Raw genomic sequence first — 22,021 nt, 5'->3', positions numbered from 1 at the left:
CAGAATTGTGCTCGAACACAATCTGTAACCTCATGGCCCGGCATATCCCCCACTCTACCATTAGCTTCAAGTCAGGGAATCAACCCTGGTTCAATGAGGAGTGCAGGAGGGCATGCCAGGAGCAGCAACAGGCATACCTAAAAATGAAGTGTCGACCTGGTGAAGCTATACCACAGGACTACTTGTGTGCCAAACAGCATAAACAGCAAGTGATAGACAGGGCTGAGCGATCCCACAACCAACGGATCAGATCTAAGCTCTGCAGTCCTGCCACATCCAGTCATGAATGCTGGTGGACAATTAAACAACTCACTGGAGGAGGAGGAGGCTCCACAAATATCCCCATCCCTAATGATGGAGGAGCCCAGCACAGCAGTGCAAAAGATAAGGCTGAAGCATTTGCTACAATCTTCAGCCAGAAGTGCTGAGTGGATGATCCATTTCGGCCTCCTCTGGAGATGCCAGTCTCCAGCCAATTCAATTCACTCCATGTGTTATCAAGAAACGGCTGAAGGCACTGCATACTGCAGAGGCTATGGGGCCTGACAATATTCTGGTAATAGTACTGAAGACTTGTGCTCCAGAACTTGCCACACCCCTAGCCAAACTGTTCCAGTACAGCTACAACACTGGCATCTACCCCGCTATGTGGAAAATTGCCCAGGTATGTCCTAGACACAAAAAGAAGGACAAATCCAACCCGGCCAATTACTGCCCCATCAGTCTATTCTTGATCATCAGTAAAGTAATGGAAGGGGTCATCAACAGTGCTATCTAGTGGCACTTGCTCAGCAACAACCCGCTCACTGACGCCTAGTTTGGGGTCTGTCAGGGCCACTCAGCTCCTGACCTCGTTACAGCCTTAGTTCAAACATGGACAAAAGAGCTGAACTCCTGAGGTGAGGTGAGAATGACTGCCCTTGACATCAAGGCAGCATTTGACCGAGTGTGGTATCAAGGAGTCCTAACAAAACTGGAGTCAATGGGAATCAGGGGGAAAACTCTCCGCTGGTTGGAGTCATACCTAACACAAAGGAAGACAGTTGTGGTTTTTGGAGGTCAGTCATCTCAGTTCCAGGACATCACTGCAGGTGTTCCACAGGGTAGTGTCCGAGGCCCAACCATCTTCAACTGCTTCATCAATGACCTTCCATACATCATAAGGTCAGAAGTGGGGATGTTCGCTGATGTTTGCACAATGTTCAGCACCATTCACGACTCCTCAGATACTGAAGCAGTCCATGTCCAAATGCAGCAAGACCTGGACAATATCCAGGTTTGGGCTGACAAGTGGAAAATAACATTCACGTCACACAAATGCCAGGCAATTGCCATCTCCAACAAGAGAGAATCCAACCATCGCCCCTTGATATTCAATGGCATTACCACCACTGAATCACCCACTATCAACATCCTGGGGGTTACCATTGGCCAGAAACTGAACTGGACTAGCCATATAAATACTGTGGCTACAAGAGCAACTCAGAGGCTAGGAATAGTGCAACGAATAATTCACCTCCTGACTCCCCAAAGCCTGTCCACCATCTGCAAGGCACGGGTCAAGAGTATGATGGAATACTCTCCACTTGCCTGGATGAGTGCAGCTCCCGCAACACTCAAGAAGCTTGACACCATCCAGGACAAAGCAGCCCACTGGATTGGCACCACATCCACAAACATTCACTCCCTCCACCACCGACGCACAGTAGCAGAAGTGTGTACCATCTACAAGATGCACTGCAGAAATTCATCAAGGGTCCTTCGACAGCACCTTCCAAACCCACGACCACTACCATCTAGAAGGACAAGGGCAGTAGATATATACCACCACCTGGAAGTTCTCCTCCAAGTAACTCACCATCCTGACATGGAAATATATTGCCATTCCTTCACTTTTGCTGGGTCAAAATCCTGGAACTCCCACCTAACAGCACTGTGGGTGTACCTACACCACATGGACTGCAGCAGTTCAAGAAGGCAGCTCACCCAGCCAGTGAAGCCCACATCCCATGAATGAAAACAAATTAGCTGCAGTGGTTCTTACATTACAACAATGACTACGTCTTCATTGGCTGCACAGCGCTTCGGGGTCATGAAAGTTGCTATATCAATGTACATTGTGCGCCTATGATGGCAGAGGTTATGAGCAGAATGCATTTCCTCACATTACAACCTAACTAAGAAAAGGTGGTGCTAACTTGTCATTTGGTAACAACTTGGTCCAAACATTTAGAAGGTGCCTCTTTGATCAATCTGCAAGCTGGATAAGTTTGCATGCTTTCCCAAAATCTTGATTTGCTATCTCGGAACCTGTTAACTCTTCTGGTGATGTAATACCCCAAGTTTGCCTGAAGAAACAGGCGTGCAGGCCCCACAAGTCAATGACTGCATAAATCTGGTTTACCTTTACTTTTATACGCAAGTTAAGTGTTAGCTTACCTAATCTAGATGCGATCCTCCTCATTCTTTGAAAACGTTTAACTTCTTAGTGGAATAAACTTTCACCCAAATTGACCCTTGATTATCATTCTGTAGCTGTTTGGAGGTACTAAATACTTATATCTGTTTTACTTTCCTCCTTCTGTTACAATTGGAGTATCAAGTTGGTCCCTTTCAGTTAAAGAAAGTTGTGATTCACAACAAGGTTACACAGCTAATGAAGCTATTTCGATATTATTTGTAGTACTGCCCCATCACTTCCTAACAGCACTCTGGACATACCTACACCACATGGACTGTAACGATTCAAGAAGGCAGTTCAACGCCACCTTCTCAAGGGCAATTAGGGATGGGCAACAAATGCTGGCCCAGCCAGCGATGCCCACACCCACAAAATATTAAAAAATAAAATATATTATTTAATTTAGGAATAGCACTGCTGGCCTGCTTGTTGGTTCCCTGGCTCCATCCTGCCCATGGGATATTTTCCCAGAGTCAGCATGGGGTGGTGGGATTGTGGAGAAGTGTGGTGGGGGGGTGGTGGGGGCATGGTTTGCAACTGGTAGCCAATTCAGCTTAAGACAATTAAGGCCAATTAAAGGAGACCAGCTGGGATTTTCCAGTTGGCTTCCAGGTCCTTGGAGGTGGCCGGGGAGAGTTTAGCTATCTGGAGGTGGTTTCCCAGTGGCAGACCAGGAGGGGGCAGCACTCCAGGCAGGCCTAGATGCCATCCCTCTGTGCCTCGATATTGCAGCAGCCACAGGCTCCCCTTAGAAAAGTTTCCCGATTGCTTCACCCCCGAACAGTGGTGACCTGGCTGCAAAAGCTATTTTTTAGTTTAAATTTTAAAAAATTGGAGAAAGGGCTGTTCCATTTTGGGGAGTCTTCACATTCACTTACCTGCAATGGCATCTTTCTGTTACTTTCAAGCTAGAAGGCCTCTTATTAGCCCTCCAGCTACAAATTCTGCCCACGGTCCTTATTTGGACAGCAAACCGACCCTCTGGCCACTAATTGGCTACTCAGGGGAAAATAACATTGAGTAACTGTTCCACACACTGTTTGACTTCTGACTCGCATTTGAGCCTGATGGAGGGGTTCAGAAGCCTGGAGGGAAATTCCCACCCTGGGTCACACCCTGTAACCCCAAGTCCAGAGACAGGGTCACGCCCTGTAACCCCAAGTCCAGAGACAGGGTAATGCCCTGTAACCCCAAGTCCAGAGACAGGGTCACGCCCTGTAACCCCAAATCCAGAGACAGGGTCACGCCCTGTAACCCCAGGTCCAGAGACAGGGTCACGCCCTGTAACCCCAAATCCAGGGACAGGGTCACGCCCTGTAACCCCAAGTCCAGAGACAGGGTCACGCCCTGTAACCCCAAGTCCAGAGACAGGATCACGCCCTGTAACCCCAAATCCAGAGACAGGGTCACGCCCTGTAACCCCAGGTCCAGAGACTGGCTCATGTCCTGTAACCCCAAGTCCAGAGACAGGGTCACGCCCTGTAACCCCAAATCCAGAGACAGGGTCACGCCCTGTAACCCCAAATCCAGAGACAGGGTCACGCCCTGTAACCCCAAGTCTAGAGACAGGGTCACACCCTGTAATCCCAGTCCAGAGACAGGGTCACATCCCTGTAACCCCAAATCCAGAGACAGGATCACACCCTGTAACCCCTAGTCAAGAGACAGGGTCATGCCCTGTAACCCAAGGTTACCAAAATGCTCCCTTTGAGTGAAACTTGCTGAGTGGGCTTATACTACAAACTGCAACATTTGAAGGATTTTTTGTGAATTTGTTTATAATCCACAATTTAAAAACAATTTTGTCATGATTACCTACCTATGTATTCTCATCCACCATTACTTTGGAACATTTGTTGCTCATATTTCTAAAGCTTGCTTAACCCCTTTATTCCTGAGAGAGATTTCTAAGCAATTTGTTCACTGTTCAATCATTCTTTAGGACCATGAAGTTGCTCGGTTTGTTTTGATTGCAGGTGAACCTATTAATGAACCTATTGTGAAACATGGTAAGTAGGAAAGAGAGTTTAAATATATTCATTATACAACCGTGAGTGTGTTTGTCTAATTAGAAACTCCCTTGCACCAGTGACTCCATGTCTCCCCGGGATACCCAATAATTCTGATCAAGCAGGTGCTTATAGCCTCTGTATTTAAAATTGTCCAAGAGGGGTGGGAGCTGCTCAGGGACCAGCGTTCCACCACCCTCAAAATGAAATGACATTGTGGGAAATATAGTGTATGTTGCCAGTTTCTTCAACAAGAGGACCATTATCACCAACATCAGTGCTTAGTCAAACCTGTTCCGTTGACGGCTCACCCAGTGACTCAGTGCTCTGCCCACCCATATACATAGCTGACCTCTGTACACACTCAATACACTGACTGCCGACACATCACCATGAACACACACAGCCCACTATTTGGAGGATTAAACATTGAATCAGTGAAACTTTGTTGTGAGCGTATTCTCATTGAACACGCTAACGTAAAGCGAGCAGTCTTGACAGGACGACTGAGAATAGAAACAAAAAGCTAAAAGCTACTGCGGATGCTGGAAATCCAAAACAAAACAAAAACAGAATTACCTGGAAAAACTCAGCAAGTCTGGCAGCATCGGCGGAGAAGAAATCAGTCAACGTTTCGAGCCTTCATGGCCCTTCGGCAGAACTGCAGCATAGTTTCAACAAGGGAGAAATATAAATTGGTTTAAGGTGGGTGGGGGGGGGCGTGGGGGGGCGACGACTGAGAAGTTGGTTAGCATCAGGCATTAGGATCTTACCCATCTGGTTTTCAGATACTAATTGACCTTCTATGCATTTCTAACACTTCCTTTTATTTCGCTTTATATATCGATGACTTTTCCTTGATTTCTTGGAAATGAACCACATAACCTTTAGAATGAATGTTTGGATTGAAGTGACTGGTAGAATCTGTCTGTGGGCAAGTCTGTGCTGCACTGTCGCTGGGTCAAAATCCTGGAACTCCCTAACAGCACTGTGGGTGTACCTACACCACATGGACTGCAGCGGTTTAAGAAGGCAGCTCACCACCACCTTCTCAAAGGCAATTAGGGATGGGCAATAAATGTTGGCCCAGCCAACGACATCCACAACCCATAAATGAATGAAAAAAAGGTAGAACAGATCCATTTCCTCAGCGGATTAGCTGGTACAGCAAGTGCCTAAATGTTTTAGTACTGTAAGATTTTGAAAGATCTTCACACGGATTCTCCTGCAGATCTTTGTGCCATGGAATCGTGCATCTATGATGAAGGGAACCTCAATCGGCCCAACAGTAAAAGGAAATTGTGGCATAAGTAATTTACATCTTGACTGATGCAAAATAGTCTTTTAGCAGCTCTGCTATTTCCTGAGAATCAGTTTGAATCTACGCTACAGTATCTCTCAGTGACCCTATATGACCCTTAATGGCCTTCTTACTTCTGACATGGCTGATTAAGGCTTTTGCCGTTACTGCTGGAACTCTTTCCAGAGGGTCTCTTGGTGACTCTTTCACCCAGGGATTCACCATGTGAAGACCCCTCCATCTTGTCTACCATCTATAGTAAACATGGTGCTGGTCTTTGGTCTGCTGGTTGCTAGGGTGTGATCGAGTGGCACTCATCTTCAAGAAGACTGATCTCCTCTTCCTGAAGGGGCATATGGGGCTTTCAAATCTTCAGTGCCTGCACTGAAGGAGAGATGGGAGTGAGCTTGTGGTGTGAAGGTGGTGCAGAGAGATGAATGGCTGGTAAACGCATCTATTATCTGTCATGCAGACTGTGTGGAGAGAATGGAAGGGAGATGGGAAAGTACATTCCATGTGAAGAAACCCTGAGTGACACCTCGTCTGGCATTGCCATGACCATAACCAATCCTGCTTGTGATGGGCCAATATACTTTCTTACTGAATACAGACAGCCTTCTGTCTGGAATTGTGGGTGACCTTCTTTTGAAAGAGAGATTTAGCAACATCCTCGGGGGATATTTAGAGAGGGTCCTTGTCATGGTTGAATAGACAATAAAAAAAAACACAAACTAGAATTTCTGATAAGTACTTCCAGTGGGTCAGGCTTTGCGTTTCGAGTACTAAAGATGAAGATTTTTCACAAAACATTTTACCCATCCTCTAATCTGCAGCACTGTAACTTTGGACCTGCCTTCCTCTCTACCACCATCATCATTCCTGCCTCAGCACCTGGAGTTATCCTTGATTAATGTCTGTGTTTCTTTAAACTGAAGAGGACACTGGTGAAGAAAGCTTCATGTGCCATGTTTGTACAGAAATAAAAGTAGATTTGGTAGTACAGCACTTGAGCATTGCTAAAAAAACGAGATATGCTGTCAAAGCTTTTTGTCTTGCACTCATCAAGACAGTTCGAAGAACACCAATGGTACTAACATAAGAAACACACATATGAACGAGGAGCAGGAGTAGGCCACTCGGCCCTTCGAGGCTGCCTTGCCATTCAATAAGATCATGGCTGATCTGATTGTAACCTACCCCGGTAACCCTTCACCAATTTATACTGCATGAGAAGAAAGTGCTGATTGGATTGCAGGTGGACTCTGGTTGGTAGAGGTGTTGCCATGGAGAATGCACCAGGGAACAGTTAACTGCCAAGATTTTGTTGGAATTCAAACCAGGCAGGATGACTGTGATTGGTCAAGCCATTGCCCTGGGGAATGAACCAGAGAATGACTGTCCCCCAAGCTTTTGTTTAGTTGAGAAAAAGTGCAATATGTGGACATGCTCCTTCTGTCTGAAAAGGACAGGGTTCTGTGTGTGAATATGTATATATATATATATATATATAGGCTCTAGCATGGGTAGGTGAGCCGACTGATAATCTTAAATTGGTTTTCAGTGTAATTCTTAGCTCAATCAGGATTGTTTAGCGAGTGTTGTCCAATCACAGAATCATATCTAATATTGGACATTATGTTTTGAGTTTTGCAAGCACAGGCTGGCTGGGTAAGGTCAGTACTTTGCCTGTTGTGAACAGCTGAAGGGAGGTGCTGTTTGATATGATCCACCAGTCGTTGGGATGTATAGCCTACATACCTTGCATCACACTGGCACTGAAATTCATATACCACATTACTCATTTGTGTGATAGGCAGAACATCTTTTTGATTTGATAGCAGCATCCTTTTAGAGGAGAATACCACTTGTGTTGCTACTGCATAGTAACAGCGTGAAACAGTTAGCTTCACCTGTTGCTCAAATTTTTGAGGCACCTTACCCTTCCAGGGTAATCTGAGGTAGCTGGGCACTTTTCAGGACTGGAAGTGGTGGCCTTAGGCCCATTCATTTGATGGAATGACACCTAATTTCCTACCCCTTGCATATTTCCAATATGTAGATGTACATTTGCTATATTTGAATCTGCAGCTGCATGTAAGAACTTCCTTATATGCCACATTGGGCTCCATCCTGCGCTCAAATTCACCTTTGAAATGGAGCAGTCAAATGAACTCCCTTTCCTCAATGTGGTCTTTGGGAAATCTGCGAGTGGGTTCTCTACTACTGTCTACCACAAGCCCACATTCACTGGTCAATAAATGCATTGGGATTCCTACAGTTCCATGTGCTATAAGATTGACCTTCTCGACGACTTTGTAAATAGGACCTGAGCCATTTGCTCACCATGCAAGCTTGAAATAGGGCATTTCAAAGCCATCCTACAGGATATTAGCTAACCTTGTCAGAGGATTGCTCACTGTATATCGCGCAAAATTATGAATGGACCTAATGCCGCCACTTTTGGCCCTGAAAAGTGCCCAGTCCACCTCCGATTGCTCTGGAAGGGCTCTGCTTATCACACAAATGAGTAATATGGTATATGATTTTCAGTGCCAGTGTGATGCCTGATTGAAAAGAACTAAATGATTGGACACCACTTGCTAAACAATCCTGATTGTGCTAAGAATTACTATGAAAACTAATGTAAGATTATCAGCCAGGGTTGCAGTGTGGCTCACTTACACATGCTAGAAGCTACATATATTCACATACAGGGCCCTGTCCTTTGCAGACAGAAGGGGCAACCTTTTGCACCTTTTTCAACTAAACAAAAGCGCGGGGGACAGCCATTCCCTTGTTCATTCCCCAGGTAATGCCTTGACCGATCAGAGTCAACCTGACTGGTTTGAATTTGAACAAAAGCTTTGCAATTAAATGTTCCTTGGTGCTTTTCCATGGCAATTCTTCTACCAATCAGAGTCCGATTGCCAACTAATCAGCACTCGCTTCTCACACTGAATAAATTGTTGTTCCCTTTACTATTAATATTTTTGTGAACTGTCTTAAGGAGAACAAGATGAAAAGCTTCAGCAACATTTCTCTTTTTTCAACGAAGACAGATTTGTTTAACCACAATATAAAGTAAAGAATGGATAAAGGGGATTTTAAGCATTTCCCCCTGTCTTTCCAGGTCCATTTGTGATGAATTCTCAGGAGGAAATTGCTGAAGCTTTGGAAGACTATAGAACTGGCAAAAATGGATTTGAAAAAGCAAAAGGCTGGAAGTCGAAAGCTGTGTCTCAGAGAAAGATATGAAATCAAAACAAAAATTAAATGGCAAAACACAAGACATTTACTAACTTGATGAAGAATAACTTTAGATTAAAGCACAACATCTGAATCAGAATATACTTTTTTTAGTACCTTGTTTTAGTTACCTGATTATAAGTTCAATATTTTCCAATTTATTAAGGGTACTTTGTCCTCTGGTTAATTTGAGAGCTCTTTCAAAGAGATGGCACATGCATATTGCGCTGACTGGCCTCCTTCTGTCATTCTATGATTCTATGACATGTGACAACCCATTTTAGAAAGAGCCTTTAGCTACACTGAGAGATCTACTCCTGAATTTATGATGCACTGCCTGCCTTGTGCCTTGCTGCTTGATTCCCAATGGTCAGAAGTTGCAGGGAGGCACTTTGTGTGGCAGTTTTAATTGCCCTTGCCTGCAGCAGGATTGTTGGCCTACATTTCCTTTGCTCCAGCGAGTGCTAGTAACAAATAGAGCTGCTATTTGAAGTGAGCAAAACTAGAAACAAAATTTTCCACACTGTACTGCCTTATGCCCAAAGAATCCTTTAGCCATCCTTGTATGGTGACATTCTGGGGACTCAAATATTTTCCAGTTTCCATTACCCACCAGCCAGGTCCCTGCTTTATTGAGAGTTTCTCAAAGTTTGGTTCAGTGGTCAGAATATTGAAATAGCAAGTGACAAGCTTTTCAGCCTAGCAAGCAGGGTCAAATCCTTCATTCCCATCTCATGGTATCAGGTGATAAGGTTACCTGCTATGTCCTGTAATAATATGTCTTTTTCAATATGATTGAAAAAGTGGGTATCTGTATAAATTATGGGGATGTGACATCACTCATTGGCTCTGCAAGCAATTCACCACCTATAGTAGGAAACTAGTTGGGTAATCTACTCTCAGGTTCCTTCTGATATTACTCTGAGCTGGAATCACATGCTAACAATAGAATCATAGGATGTTACAACACAGAAAGAGGGCATTCAGTCTATCGTACCTGTGCCAACTGTTTGAAGAACTCTCCAGTCCCACCACCTTGATTCTTTTCCCTGTAGCCCTGCAAATCTTACCCCTTCAAGTATTTATCAAATTCCCCTTTTGGAATCTTTTGGAATTTACTATTGAATCTTCCACTATCCTCTCAGGCAATGTATTCCAGATCACAACAGCTCACTGTGTAAAAAATAAAATTCTCCTCATCACCCCTGCTGGCCCCTTCACCAGCTATCTCAAATCTGTATCCTCTGGTTGTTGATTGTTCTGCCACTGGAAATAGTTTCTCTCTGTTAACTCTATCAAAATCCCTCAGAATTCTGAACACCTCTATTAAACTTTTTCTGCTCTTAAAGATTACAATCTAAGCTTTCCCAGTCCCATGTTGGGGGTTGGGGAGGTGGGGAAAATGGTGGCGTAGTGGTAAAGTAGCTGGATTAGTCATCTAGGTTCCGCCACCCTTTCAGACAGTGTATTCCCCGTTGGAATGACTCGCTGTGTAAAAGAATGTTTCCCCATGATGCCTCTGATTCTTTGCTGCTTGAATCTGTGTCTTCTAGTCATTATCCCCTGACTTTCTCCTTATACTCTATCTAAACTGTTCATGATTTTGATCAGCTCGATCAAATCGCTTATCAAAACACATCACTTCATACTTCACTGCCACATGCCTTCCCATTTCGTCAGTCCATCCATGTCCTCCTGAAATCTATTATTATCCCTCCCAAACTGGGAATAACACCCCTGATTTATTTTCAGTTTACACAGAAGCTGAGGTAGGATATGAAACTCAGTGGGATAAGGGCAGAATTCAAACATCACAAAGTTCGGGTGTTGCATTGTTCTGCAGTGGTTGATTGCTTATGCCTACTCCACATCCCTCAAACAATCCCTTCCAGTCTGCTAAAGCTGGTAATCCAAAAAAATGAAGGTTACTGATGGGCATCTTGCCTTAGCTGAGCAGGTAATGCAATCAGCCTCATTGCTCTAGCATTGGGAGACTATATCAACAGATATAGCTCATAGCCACACCCATCGACGTTTACTGTAAGCTTGTAAATTAATGATATTGTACTATCCCCGTGGAGTTTACAGGGAAAAAACTATTGACTTGAATTGTTATGCAACCAGACAGAGACTAGCTCACATCAGATGAGTCACTGACAGGTCCACGTGTAAGTGGGTTTTATTAATTGTTTGTAATAAACATATGGGCCTTTCAATACACATAAAAGTGTAATGTGTTTATTTTAGGGTAAGAATTGCTGATGTAATAAATGTGTGGTTGGTCGGAGGAACTTGGGCTCAAAGTTGTTGAACTGGAGTCCGTGCTGCAGACACTAAAGGCCACCAGGAAGGAAGAGGAGTTGCTAATTACATCAGTTGAAGTTAAATACATACAGGTGGAGACCATTGATTGGGTGGTACTTGAGCACATGTAAAGAGACACTGATACAAGAGTTGAGTGGAGTTAGGACATAAATACCTTTATTGTTACACTCTGTGAATAAGTCTATCCAAAGTAAAGACTGGCTTTGGATTCTTCCTTCAACAACTGGCTTTTAGGAATATAACAAGAGTTACCTGGACACTTTGATCCAGGAGGCAGTCACACCCCTTAGGTTAGAGAGTGGAACAGGTCGTGTTAGTGGTCAGGGACAGAAGGGTGTGAATGTGAGTCAGGTAAGCAAGGGAACCTGCTGGGGGAACCTTGACCTTTTTCCTTATACAACAGGTATGAAGTTCTGGTTGCTTGTGTGGATGAGAACAAGGACTGCAGGGCTGATGGACAATCTGACAATCTGGCATCAAGGTGCAAGAAGTCATTCAAGTGATGGAAAAAAGAATATGGTGGTGATAGTCAGTGGGATAGATAGAGTACTGTTCTCTGCAGCCATGACCAGGAGTTCCAAAGGTTGCTTGCCTGGTGCAAAGGTTGAGGACATCTCCTCATGGCTGGAGAAGGACTTGCAGTGGGAGGAAAACAATTTAGTTGTTCTGGTCCATGTAGGAACCAACAACATAGGTGGAGTGAGGCTTTTCTGAGCTTGAGGAGTTAGGATCCCAATCAAAAAGTATAACACCAAAAATGATAATCAATGGATTACTAACTGAGCCATGTGCAAGTTGGTATAGGGTTGAAAAGATTAGAAAGTTGAATGCATAACTCAAGAGTGATGGAAGAAGAAAAGCCTTTAGAACTCCCAACAGAGAGCAGAATCTATTCCCCTGATTCATGGGGCACTACACCAGTATTGGGGAAATAGGGAAAGTTCCATTGGGATGGGCTTCACTCTAACTGGGCTGGGAGCAGTGTCCTGGAGAATCATATAACTAGCGCTGTGCATCGGGTTTTAAGCTTCAAAACTGGGACATGGGGGTGGAGAGTTTAAGTGAGAGGAAAATTATAAGCCTAAAGAGAAAAGACAAGACCACAGAGCAGCGTAGCAATTTGGGTAAAGATAAGCAGAGTGTGGCAGGAAGAGGCAAAAGGTTTATCAGTAATAGTGCACTAGTGAAAAGGTCAAATCAGGGAAAAAAATGGCAAAAAGTTAAAATTAAAAGCATTTAATCAGAATTCATGAAGGATTCATAACAAGATAAACCCATGGCACAAATATATATAATTGGGCTTTGTCTGATCGCCATTGTAGAGGCATGATTACAAAGTGACCAAGATTGGGGAATTAATATTCCATGGTACTTTAGGCTTCAAAAAGATAGACACAATGAAAATGGAGGATGGGGGTAGCCCGGATAAAGAAGAAGGATATAAGGACAGGAATGTGAAGTGCCTTGACTTAGAAGAGCAAGAAGTAGAATCCGTACGTGTGGAGATAAGAAATAACAAGGGTCAGAAAACATTAGTGGGAGTAGTTTATAGGCTCCCTAATATTGGTTCTACTGTATAATGGAATATTAATCAGGAGGAAAAAAAAGGAGCTTATGACAAAGCTTATAACAAGCAATAATCATGACTTTAATCTTCATATTGTCTAGACAAATTGTCAAGAAGATATAATAATACTCATAATGTTATTGGAATTCTTTGTAAAATAGAGTAATAGTGGGATGTATCTATGTCTATATGTCTCTGTATTTGTGAGATTTAATTGAATTAGAGGCAGCTAGTCTGGGCACTTTGATCTAAAAAGAGAGGTTAAGTTTGAAATATTAATTAGATAAACATGGGGAAGTTTAGAAACATGGGTGTCAAGAAAACACTTGCATTTTGAAATGGACCAGCCTAGATTGTTTGTTTTCAAAGGCAGGGTGAAATATGTCACCTAGCCAGGTGAAGTTTAGAAACGGTGTGTTTATTTTTCCCAAAGATTACTGGTAAAACTTAGTGCTATGAGAGGGCTTTATTATCGGGGAGACAAAGTCCAAAGACATAGTGAAACAATGGGTATTTGCATCCAAAGGGGAAGATATGTATAAAGAAGGAGCAAAAGCTGTGTGTAAGGGAAGGCATTTTCAAAATCTTACAGGTGTGTAAAAAGCCTTCAGCATCTATGCCTTAAGCTGCTAACTTCAAAGGACTGAAGTTAAGAAAACTGACTTGGAAGTCAACATGTTTTGGGTATCATGTTTCTTTGCCTGGGTCTTTTAAAATCTGTGTCTTACTGTTGCTTTAACGAAAGTGTAACTGGGAGTTAGATTGATTAGGGGATTTAGAAATTATCGTAGTAATAATTTGTGGATCTATGTATGTATTTAAAATCATTTCTCTTCTTAAAAATGTTTAACCTAGTTTTATAAAGCCTATAAGACTTTGTGGTCTTATTACTACTGAATTCAGGGCATACACCTCAAAATTTATTCAAATTACAAAACAAGTTGTGGCAGTTGTTTCAAGTTTCCCTTTGGAATTTGAACAACTCAGCATTTACCATCAGCTGTGCCATAATAAAATCAAATTAGCAAAAGTAGTTTGGAGGATGAGTTCAGGGAATGCACTCAAGGCAATTTGCTAGAATAATCTGCCAGTGATCCAACCAGAAAAGAGGCTATTTTAAATCTTAGCAGGTCTGAAAGCTTCTGTGGAGAGAAAGACAGATTAACGTTTCGAGTCCGTATGACTCTTCTTCAGAGCTGAAGAAAAGTCATACGCACTCGGAACGTTCACTCTGTCTTTCTCTCCACAGATGCTGTCAGACCTGCTGAGTTGTTCCAGCATTTTTTGTTTTTGTTTCAGATTTCCAGCATCCACAGTATTTTGCCTTTATCTATTTTAGATCTTGTTCAGTACATGAGACAGGGTTAATGAATCATCTCATAGTAAGGCCTCGTTTGAGGAGAAGTGCTCATAAAATGATAGAATTTCACCTTGAGTTTGGGAGTGGTGTACGCAAGTCCAAAGCCAGAATATTGAAATTAAATAAAGCCAATTGCATAGGCATGAGAGGTGAGCTGGCTAAGATAGATTGAGAAACTAGGTTGAAAGCTATGACAGTAGAAGAGCCAAGGCAAATATTTGAATAAATATTTCATAATTTTCAATGAATCTGCATATCATTGAGAAATAAAATCTCCATGGGAAAATGATCCATCCGTGGCTAACTAAAAAGGTTAGTTAGTTAGATTAAAGGAACAAGTTTATAATATTGCCAATAGTAGTAAACTGAGGATTGGAAGAGTTTTAGATACCAGCAAAGTATGACCAAAAAAACACGATAGAAAGGGAGAAAATAGAATGAGGGCAAACTAGCAAAAATATAAAAATAAGAGTAAAGAGCTTTTTAAAAAAAATTCTTTCATGGATATGGGCATCACTGGCAAGGCCAGCATTTGTCGCCCATCCCTAATTGCCCTAGAACTGAGTGGCTTGCTAGTGCACTTCAGAGGGCAGTTATGAGTCAACCACATTGCTGTGGGTCTGGAGTCACTCATAGGCCAGACCAGGTAAGGATGGTAGATTTCCTCCCCTAAAGTGAACCAGATGGGTTTTTACAACAATCAATGATAATTTCATGGTTGCCATTATTGAGGCTAGCTTTATATTCCAGATCCATTAATTGAATTTAAGTTCTACTGGCTGCCATGGATGGGATTTGAACCCTTGTCCCCAGAGCAATAGCCTGGGCCTCTGGATTACTAGTCCAGTGACATTACCACTCCAACACCATCTCCCCTTATACAAGTATATAAAAAGGAAGAGGGTAATGAAAGTAAATGTGAGCCCTTAGAAGCTGAGATAGGAGAAATTATAATGGAAAATATGGAAATGGCAGAGATGTTAAACAAATACTTTGGGCTGGATTTTTGCGGAGTTGGGACCTTTAAAAATGGCAGGCAAGACCTGGATGAAGAGGTCCTGGCCCCATTTCCAACAAGTCCAATTTTTTTCAGTGGGGTGGGAGGGGGCAGGTAGTGATTCACACAGGCGGGAAACCCAAACTCCGTAGGGCCATTTGAACTTAGTGTTGAGTTTGGGGTCCTTTACACTGAGCCACCTGCCTCAGCAGTGAAAATCCAGCCCTTTGTGCCTGTCTTCACGGTAAAAGACACAAAAAAAATACCAGAAATAGTGGGGCACCAAGAGTCTAATGAGAGTGAGGGACTTAAAGTAGTTAATATTAGTAAAGAAACAGCACTGGTGAAATTAATGGGACTAAAATCTGACAAATCCCTTGGACCTGAGTACCTACATTCCAGAGTTACAAAAGGGGTAGCTGCAGAGATAATTTTTGGACTAGTTGAGATCTTCCAAAATTCGCTGTATTCTGGAAGAGTTCCAGTGGATTGGAAGTTAGTAAATGAAATTCTGCTGTTCAAAAAAGGAGGGAGAAAGAAAGCAAGAACTACAGGCCAGTTAGCCTAACATCAGCCATCAGGAAAATGCTGGAATTAATTATTAAGGGAGTGCTAATAGGGCACTTAGAAAATCACAACATGATTGGGCAGAGTCAGCATGATTTTATGAAAGCAACAAATTTATTAGGGTTTTTCTTGAGGATATAATTGTCAGGGTAGACAAAGAGGAACCAGTGGATGTTGTTATATCTGGATATTCAAAAGGCATCTGAATTTCAAATGTGGAAATCTGGGACATTTTGGGAAGGATTTTTGCCACCCTAGGCCAAACCTGTAGAAAATGCCAGGGAAAGTATAAGTTTGCTAGTAAGTGCAGGAGCAGAACTGAGGAGAGAGGAAAGTCTTCAGAGCAAAATAGAGGACACAGGAATGATCAAGGCAGAAATATACAGTGAGTAGATGACAGCAAGAATGAAAGTGATTGAGAATTAATGAATGAGAGATTTGCAGTCAATGGTGGAAACATGGGAAAGCTCTAGTACTGACTGGCGGGATGAAGGTGGACATCATCGTGGGTTCTGGAAGTTATAGCAATGTGACCGATACAGCATTGTGGGAAGAACTGCAGAAAAAGAGAATCAAGTGCAAGAAGTTGTTCCCATACACATCCGAGATACCGCTTCAACCTGTGGGTGTTTCAAGGCTGTAGTGCAAGTGGGTGACAGGATGGTAGATGCAGAGTTTGTGGTCTTTGAAAAGAAAGGGGAATCAATCATGAGCAGAGAGACAACTCAAGCCTTAAGAATGCCACTTGTTGCATTGAAGGTGAAGCCTGTGAAGTCCTGTGAAGAAATGACCTCATGTTGCACCTTGAATTCACATTCTCTCTTAAACTATTTTTCTAGGATTGGGTTTCATTTGTGGATGGGTCCTCGCTGCCTGAGGCTGGCGCGTGGGTCCTCGCTGTCTGAGGCTGGCGCGTGGGTCCTCGCTGCCTGAGGCTGGCGCGTGGGTCCTCGCTGCCTGAGGCTGGCGCATGGGTCCTCGCTGTCTGAGGCTGGCGCGTGGGTCCTCGCTGTCTGAGGCTGGCGCGTGGGTCCTCGCTGTCTGAGGCTGGCGCGTGGGTCCTCGCTGTCTGAGGCTGGCGCGTGAATCCTCGCTGTCTGAGGCTGGCGTGTGGGTCCTCGCTGCCTGAGGCTGGCGCGTGGGTCCTCGCTGCCTGAGGCTGGCGCGTGGGTCCTCGCTGCCTGAGGCTGGCGCGTGGGTCCTCGCTGCCTGAGGCTGGCGCGTGGGTCCTCGCTGCCTGAGGCTGGCACGTGAATCCTCGCTGCCTGAGGCTGGCGCGTGGGTCCTCGCTGCCTGAGGCTGGCACGTGAATCCTCGCTGCCTGAGGTTGGCGCGTGGGTCCTCGCTGCCTGAGGCTGGCGCGTGGGTCCTCGCTGCCTGAGGCTGGTGTTGGGTCAGTGGATTCAGTCAGTGACGGGTGAGTCTTTGCTGCAGACGAGCACTGTGATAAGTGGGAAAAAACAAATTCTGACATCACAGGGAAGAAGCAATTTGATTGGTTGGAGAAGAATCTAGCTATTTTGTGACTATCTGGCGAGTATCTGAGTCAGTGTTTATTCTATTCATAAGGTTTAAAATAAAGTAGGAACTGTACTTTTTGATAAGATTTATCAAATAGAGCCAACTAAAATAATTTTCTGCCTGAATAAAACAGCGAGAGCTCGGGAGATGAAACAGCGAGAGCTCGGGAGATGAAACAGCGAGAGCTCGGGAGATGAAACAGCGAGTGCTCGGGAGATGAAACAGCGAGAGCTCGGGAGATGAAACAGCGAGAGCTCGGGAGATGAAACAGCGAGAGCTCGGGAGATGAAACAGCGAGAGCTCGGGAGATGAAACAGCGAGAGCTCGGGAGATGAAACAGCGAGAGCTCGGGAGATAAAACAGCGAGAGTTCGGGAGATAAAACAGCGAGAGCTCGGGAGATAAAACAACTGAGTGGAGAGACAGTCGGGAGATTGAAAGCAGCATGAGTACAGTAACGTAAATTTCTAAACAAGCACTGGGAAAGTAAAAATTGCCCGGCACAGGAGCGGGAGTTGATTTGTGAGTAAGGGCAAAGAATTTCTACTTTCTACTAATTTCCAGTTAATAGTTAATAGTACATATAGTAAGATTAAAGTAAGTAAAAGTAACTGAAGTTTAAGTAAAAAAGTGATTTAAAAGTTTAAGGTTAAGGCATGGCAGGACAGCTCAGCCAAGTGGAATGCCTGTCCTGAGGCATGTGAGGAGTCGTGGACACTTCCCATGACCCAGACAAGCCCATGTGCAGGAAGTGTCATTGGCTGCACAAGCTTGAACTCCACGTTTCAGAGCTTGAGCAGCGGCTGGAGTCACTGAGGTGTATCCATGAGGCAGAGAGCTATGTGGATAGCATGTTCAGAGAGGTAGTCACACCGTGAGTTAGGGGCAAGCAGAGAGATAGGGTGACCACCAGGCCATCCAAGAGAAACAGGCAGGTAGCGCAGGGGTCCCCAGCGGGTCAGTAACCCATTTTCTATTCTGGAGGGCGATGGATCCTTGGAGGAGTGCAGCAAGAGCCAAGCCCGTGGCACCACAGGTGGCCCAGCTGTACAGGAGGGGAGAAAGAAGAGTGGAAGGGCAGTACTGATAGGGGATTCTTTAGTTAGGGGAGCAGACAGGCGTTTCTGTGGCTGTCAACATGACGCCAGGATGGTTTGTTGCCTCCCTGGTGCTAATGTCAAGGATGTCACAGAATGGCTACATTCTTGTGGGGGAGGGCAAACAGCCAGAGGTCATGGTCCACATTGGTACTAACGACATAGGAAGGAAGGGGGAGTTGGTCCTGCAATCGGGATTTAGGGAGCTAGGTAGAAAATTAGCAAGCAGGACCTCTAAAGTAGTAATCTCTGGATTACTCCCAGTGCCACATGCAAGTAAGTACAGAAATAGGAAGATAAGACAGATGAATGTGTGGCTGGAAAGATGGTGCAGGAGTGAGGGCTTTAGATTCCTGGGACACTGGGACTGGCTCTGGAGGAGATGGCACCTGTAGAAGCCAAACAGGTTGCACCTGAACAGAGCTGGGACTGAGTTCCTGTGGGGCATTTTGTTAGTGCTGTTGGGAGGGCTTTAAACTAACTCGACATGGGTGTGGGAACCAGAGAGAATATTAGAGAGTAATACTAGGGTGCACAGAATGCTGGGAGGAGAGGTAGCACTAAAATAGAGAATAGTAAGTTTTAGATGGAGTCGGAGAGAGGGAGTAAATAATGAAGTCTAAATCAGGGTTGCACTGCCCCTTTGTGAATGCACGGAGTATAGTTAATAAAATTGGGGAGTTAAAGGCACAGATTACCTTGTGCGATTATGATGTTATGCCGATAATGGAGACCTGGCTTAAGGAAGGGCAGATCTGGGTGTTGTTCAGAAAAGATAGGAATGGGTAAAAAGGAGGGGTGCAGTAAGGAGAGTATTGAAGTACTGGAGAAAGAGGGTGTGTCAGAGGATTCAAGGACAGAATCGATTTGGTTAGAGCTAAGGAATAAGAAGGGTCGAATCAATGTAGACCCAAACGCAACCCCCAGGTTTATAAGAGCCAGACCAGTCCCTTACACTCTGTGGAACAAGGTAGAAGCCGAGTTGAATAGTTGGAGAAATTGGGCTTCCTGCAGCTAGTGCAGTTACTGAGCGGGTGGCCCCCATTGTACCTGTGCTAAAGCCAGACCAAAGCCTACGTTTGTGCGGTGACTACAAACTAACTGTAAACAAAGTGGCCAGACTGGATAGATACCCAATACCCAAGATTGAGGAGTTATATTAAAAGTTGGCAGGGGACACCACATTTTCAAAATTAGATATGAACCATGTCTACCAACAGGTAGAGTTGGAAAAGGACTCTAGAGAATTTGTCACCATTAATATGCATCGTATCAACACACAAGATTGCCTTCTGTGTGTGCTATTTTTCAGAGGGCTATGGAAAACCTGCTTCAAGGCCTACCCCATGTTGTCGTTTACTTGGACGATGTTTTGGTCACTGAACTAACCAACGAGGAGCGCTTAGTAAATCTGGAGGAGATGCTGAAACAATTCAAGTGGGGGTACTCTTAAAGAAGGAAAAATGCCTGGTTCAAGCCAGAGGGGTCATTTACTTGGGCCACAAGGTTGATGCGGAGGGCCTGCCCCCTGTGGAAGAGAAAGTCCAGGCCATTCGTGAGGCGCCTGCTCCAAGAAATCCCGCCTCAGCTTAAGGCCTTCTTAGGTATGTTAAACTACTACGGCCGATTCCTCCTTAATCTTTTGACCATCCTGGCCTCATTGTATGGCCTACTTAAGAAGAATCAAAAGTGGATTTGGCAAGCCCCGCACCAGGATGCCTTCCTGAAAGCTAAGTGACTGTTTAGATCGTCATTGGTCCACTTTGACCCGAGAAAGGGGGGGGCGGAGGGGAAGGTCATTATTAGCCAAGCTACATAGTGCCCACCTGGGCATTAGCAGACTGAAGGTGATCGCTCGCAGCTATTGTGGTGGCCTGGCATGGATGCAGACATTGAAACCCTGGTCAAGGGCTGTCCTCAATGCCAGCAAGTGCAAAAGCTGCCCCCCCACTCAGCTCCCTTGCACCCATGAGAATGGCCGGGTCGGCCATGGGTGCACCTCCACATCGATTATGCGGGACCCTTCTTGGGTACAACATTCCTTTTGCCCTTTGACTCCCACTCCAAGTGGATGGACATTTATGAAGCCCGATCGCCCATGTCAGCTGCTACATGTCGGTTGTGGCAGAGCTTTGCCATACATGGGTTGCCAGAGGTCCATGTTTCTGACAACAGAACCGCGTTTACTAGTGCGGAGTTCAAGTTCATAACCCTGAACGGCATTACCCATATCAGAACCTCCCCCTACCACCCAGCATCCAATGGCATGGCTGAGCGGGCTGGCCAAACGTTTAAAGCTGGGATGAAAAAGGCGGAAGGGGATTCCGTCAGTACGAGATTGTCCCGGTTCTTATTCGCGTACCGGACCACGCCACACACAACGACTGGCATGGCCCTGGCAGAACTCCTCATGAAGAGACGTCTCCGCACCAGCCTGACTCAAATCCAGCTAAACTTAGAAGGGAGGGTGGCGAAAAGCCAAGAGGCACAGAAAACCAGGCATGATGGACAAGAGCATGAAAGAACTTTCGCAGTAGGAGATGAGGTCCTCATGAAGAACTTTGGCGATGGGCCAAAATGGTTGTTAGGCGAGGTCAGCGCTGTAGCTGGACCCCTCTCCTATAGTATGTTGGTAAACGGCTGAGTAATTCAATGACACGTGGATCATCTCCGCCAAAGAACACCAATCCCACAAGATGCAATGCCTAGCTGTGAGTCAGCTCCGCAGGCAGAGGGAAGGTCACACGACTCGGAAGTATCGCTGGGGTCTGCGGGGTCCAAGGGAGTTGGAGAATCCAACCTGCCAGTGCCCACCAAGGAACCTAGTGGACAGCCGGCCCCTGAAAAGGAAGTCTTGGAGACACCAGCCGAGGGAGTTGGGCTACAGTGCTCAACCCATCAAAGAAGGCCTCCTGAGAGACTTGACCTGTAAATAGTTGTTGTGTAAATAGCTAATATGTTTTAAGCTTGTTAGCTATACTTTTAAGTAAAGGGGGAGGGATGTGGTAAAGTGAGGTACCCTGTTCCTTTAAGAGAATGCAAGTGTACCGATCATGTGACAGCACTGACAAATCACTACAGCGTGAGCAACTGGGAACTGGAAGCCTAGTTCTGGAGATTTCTGGGTGAGCACGTATGATCTGGTGCTATACCCTATGTCTCAATAAACCATCACTGTTTATTCTTACATCAGCCTCTCCCCATTATTGATTGCAAGCAACAATTGATGAGAACATAGGAAGGCACGCAGTTAGAGTTCAATTGGCCAACGAACTCATTTACCCAAGACATAAAACATACAGGATTCTAGGTTTCATTAATAGGGGCATGGAGTACAAGAGCAGGGAGGTTATTACGGACTTATATAAGACACTGGTTAGACCTCAGCTGTAGTATTGTGTACAGCTCTGGGCGTCACATTATAGGAAGGATGTGAACACATTGAAGAAAGTGCAGAAGAGGTTTACGAGATTGGTTCCAGGGATGAGACACTTCAGTTATGAGGATAGATTGGAGAAGTTGGGACTGTTTTTCTTGGACAGGAGAAGGCTAAGAGGAGACTTGATAGATGG

At 44.7% G+C, this 22,021-nt stretch overlaps 1 protein-coding gene across 2 annotated transcripts in view; it reads left to right on the top strand.

Annotated features, from left to right (window-relative positions):
• Positions 1 to 12,590, top strand: part of pir (pirin) — a 108,303-nt gene extending 95,713 nt beyond the window's left edge. For both annotated transcript variants that reach the window (XM_078559528.1, XM_078559527.1), the window contains exons 9-11: positions 4,404 to 4,470; positions 8,901 to 9,899; positions 9,943 to 12,590. In XM_078559528.1, coding sequence (XP_078415654.1) covers positions 4,404 to 4,470; positions 8,901 to 9,025 — 192 coding nt within the window. In that variant the 3' untranslated portion in view covers positions 9,026 to 9,899; positions 9,943 to 12,590. The remainder of the gene's footprint in view (positions 1 to 4,403; positions 4,471 to 8,900; positions 9,900 to 9,942) is intronic.
• The last annotated feature ends 9,431 nt before the right edge of the window (positions 12,591 to 22,021 follow it).

The sequence above is a fragment of the Cetorhinus maximus genome, chromosome 16, assembly GCF_964194155.1.
Source record: "Cetorhinus maximus chromosome 16, sCetMax3.hap1.1, whole genome shotgun sequence".
NCBI lineage: Eukaryota > Metazoa > Chordata > Chondrichthyes > Lamniformes > Cetorhinidae > Cetorhinus > Cetorhinus maximus.
This window is presented reverse-complemented; position numbering and strand designations above follow the sequence as displayed.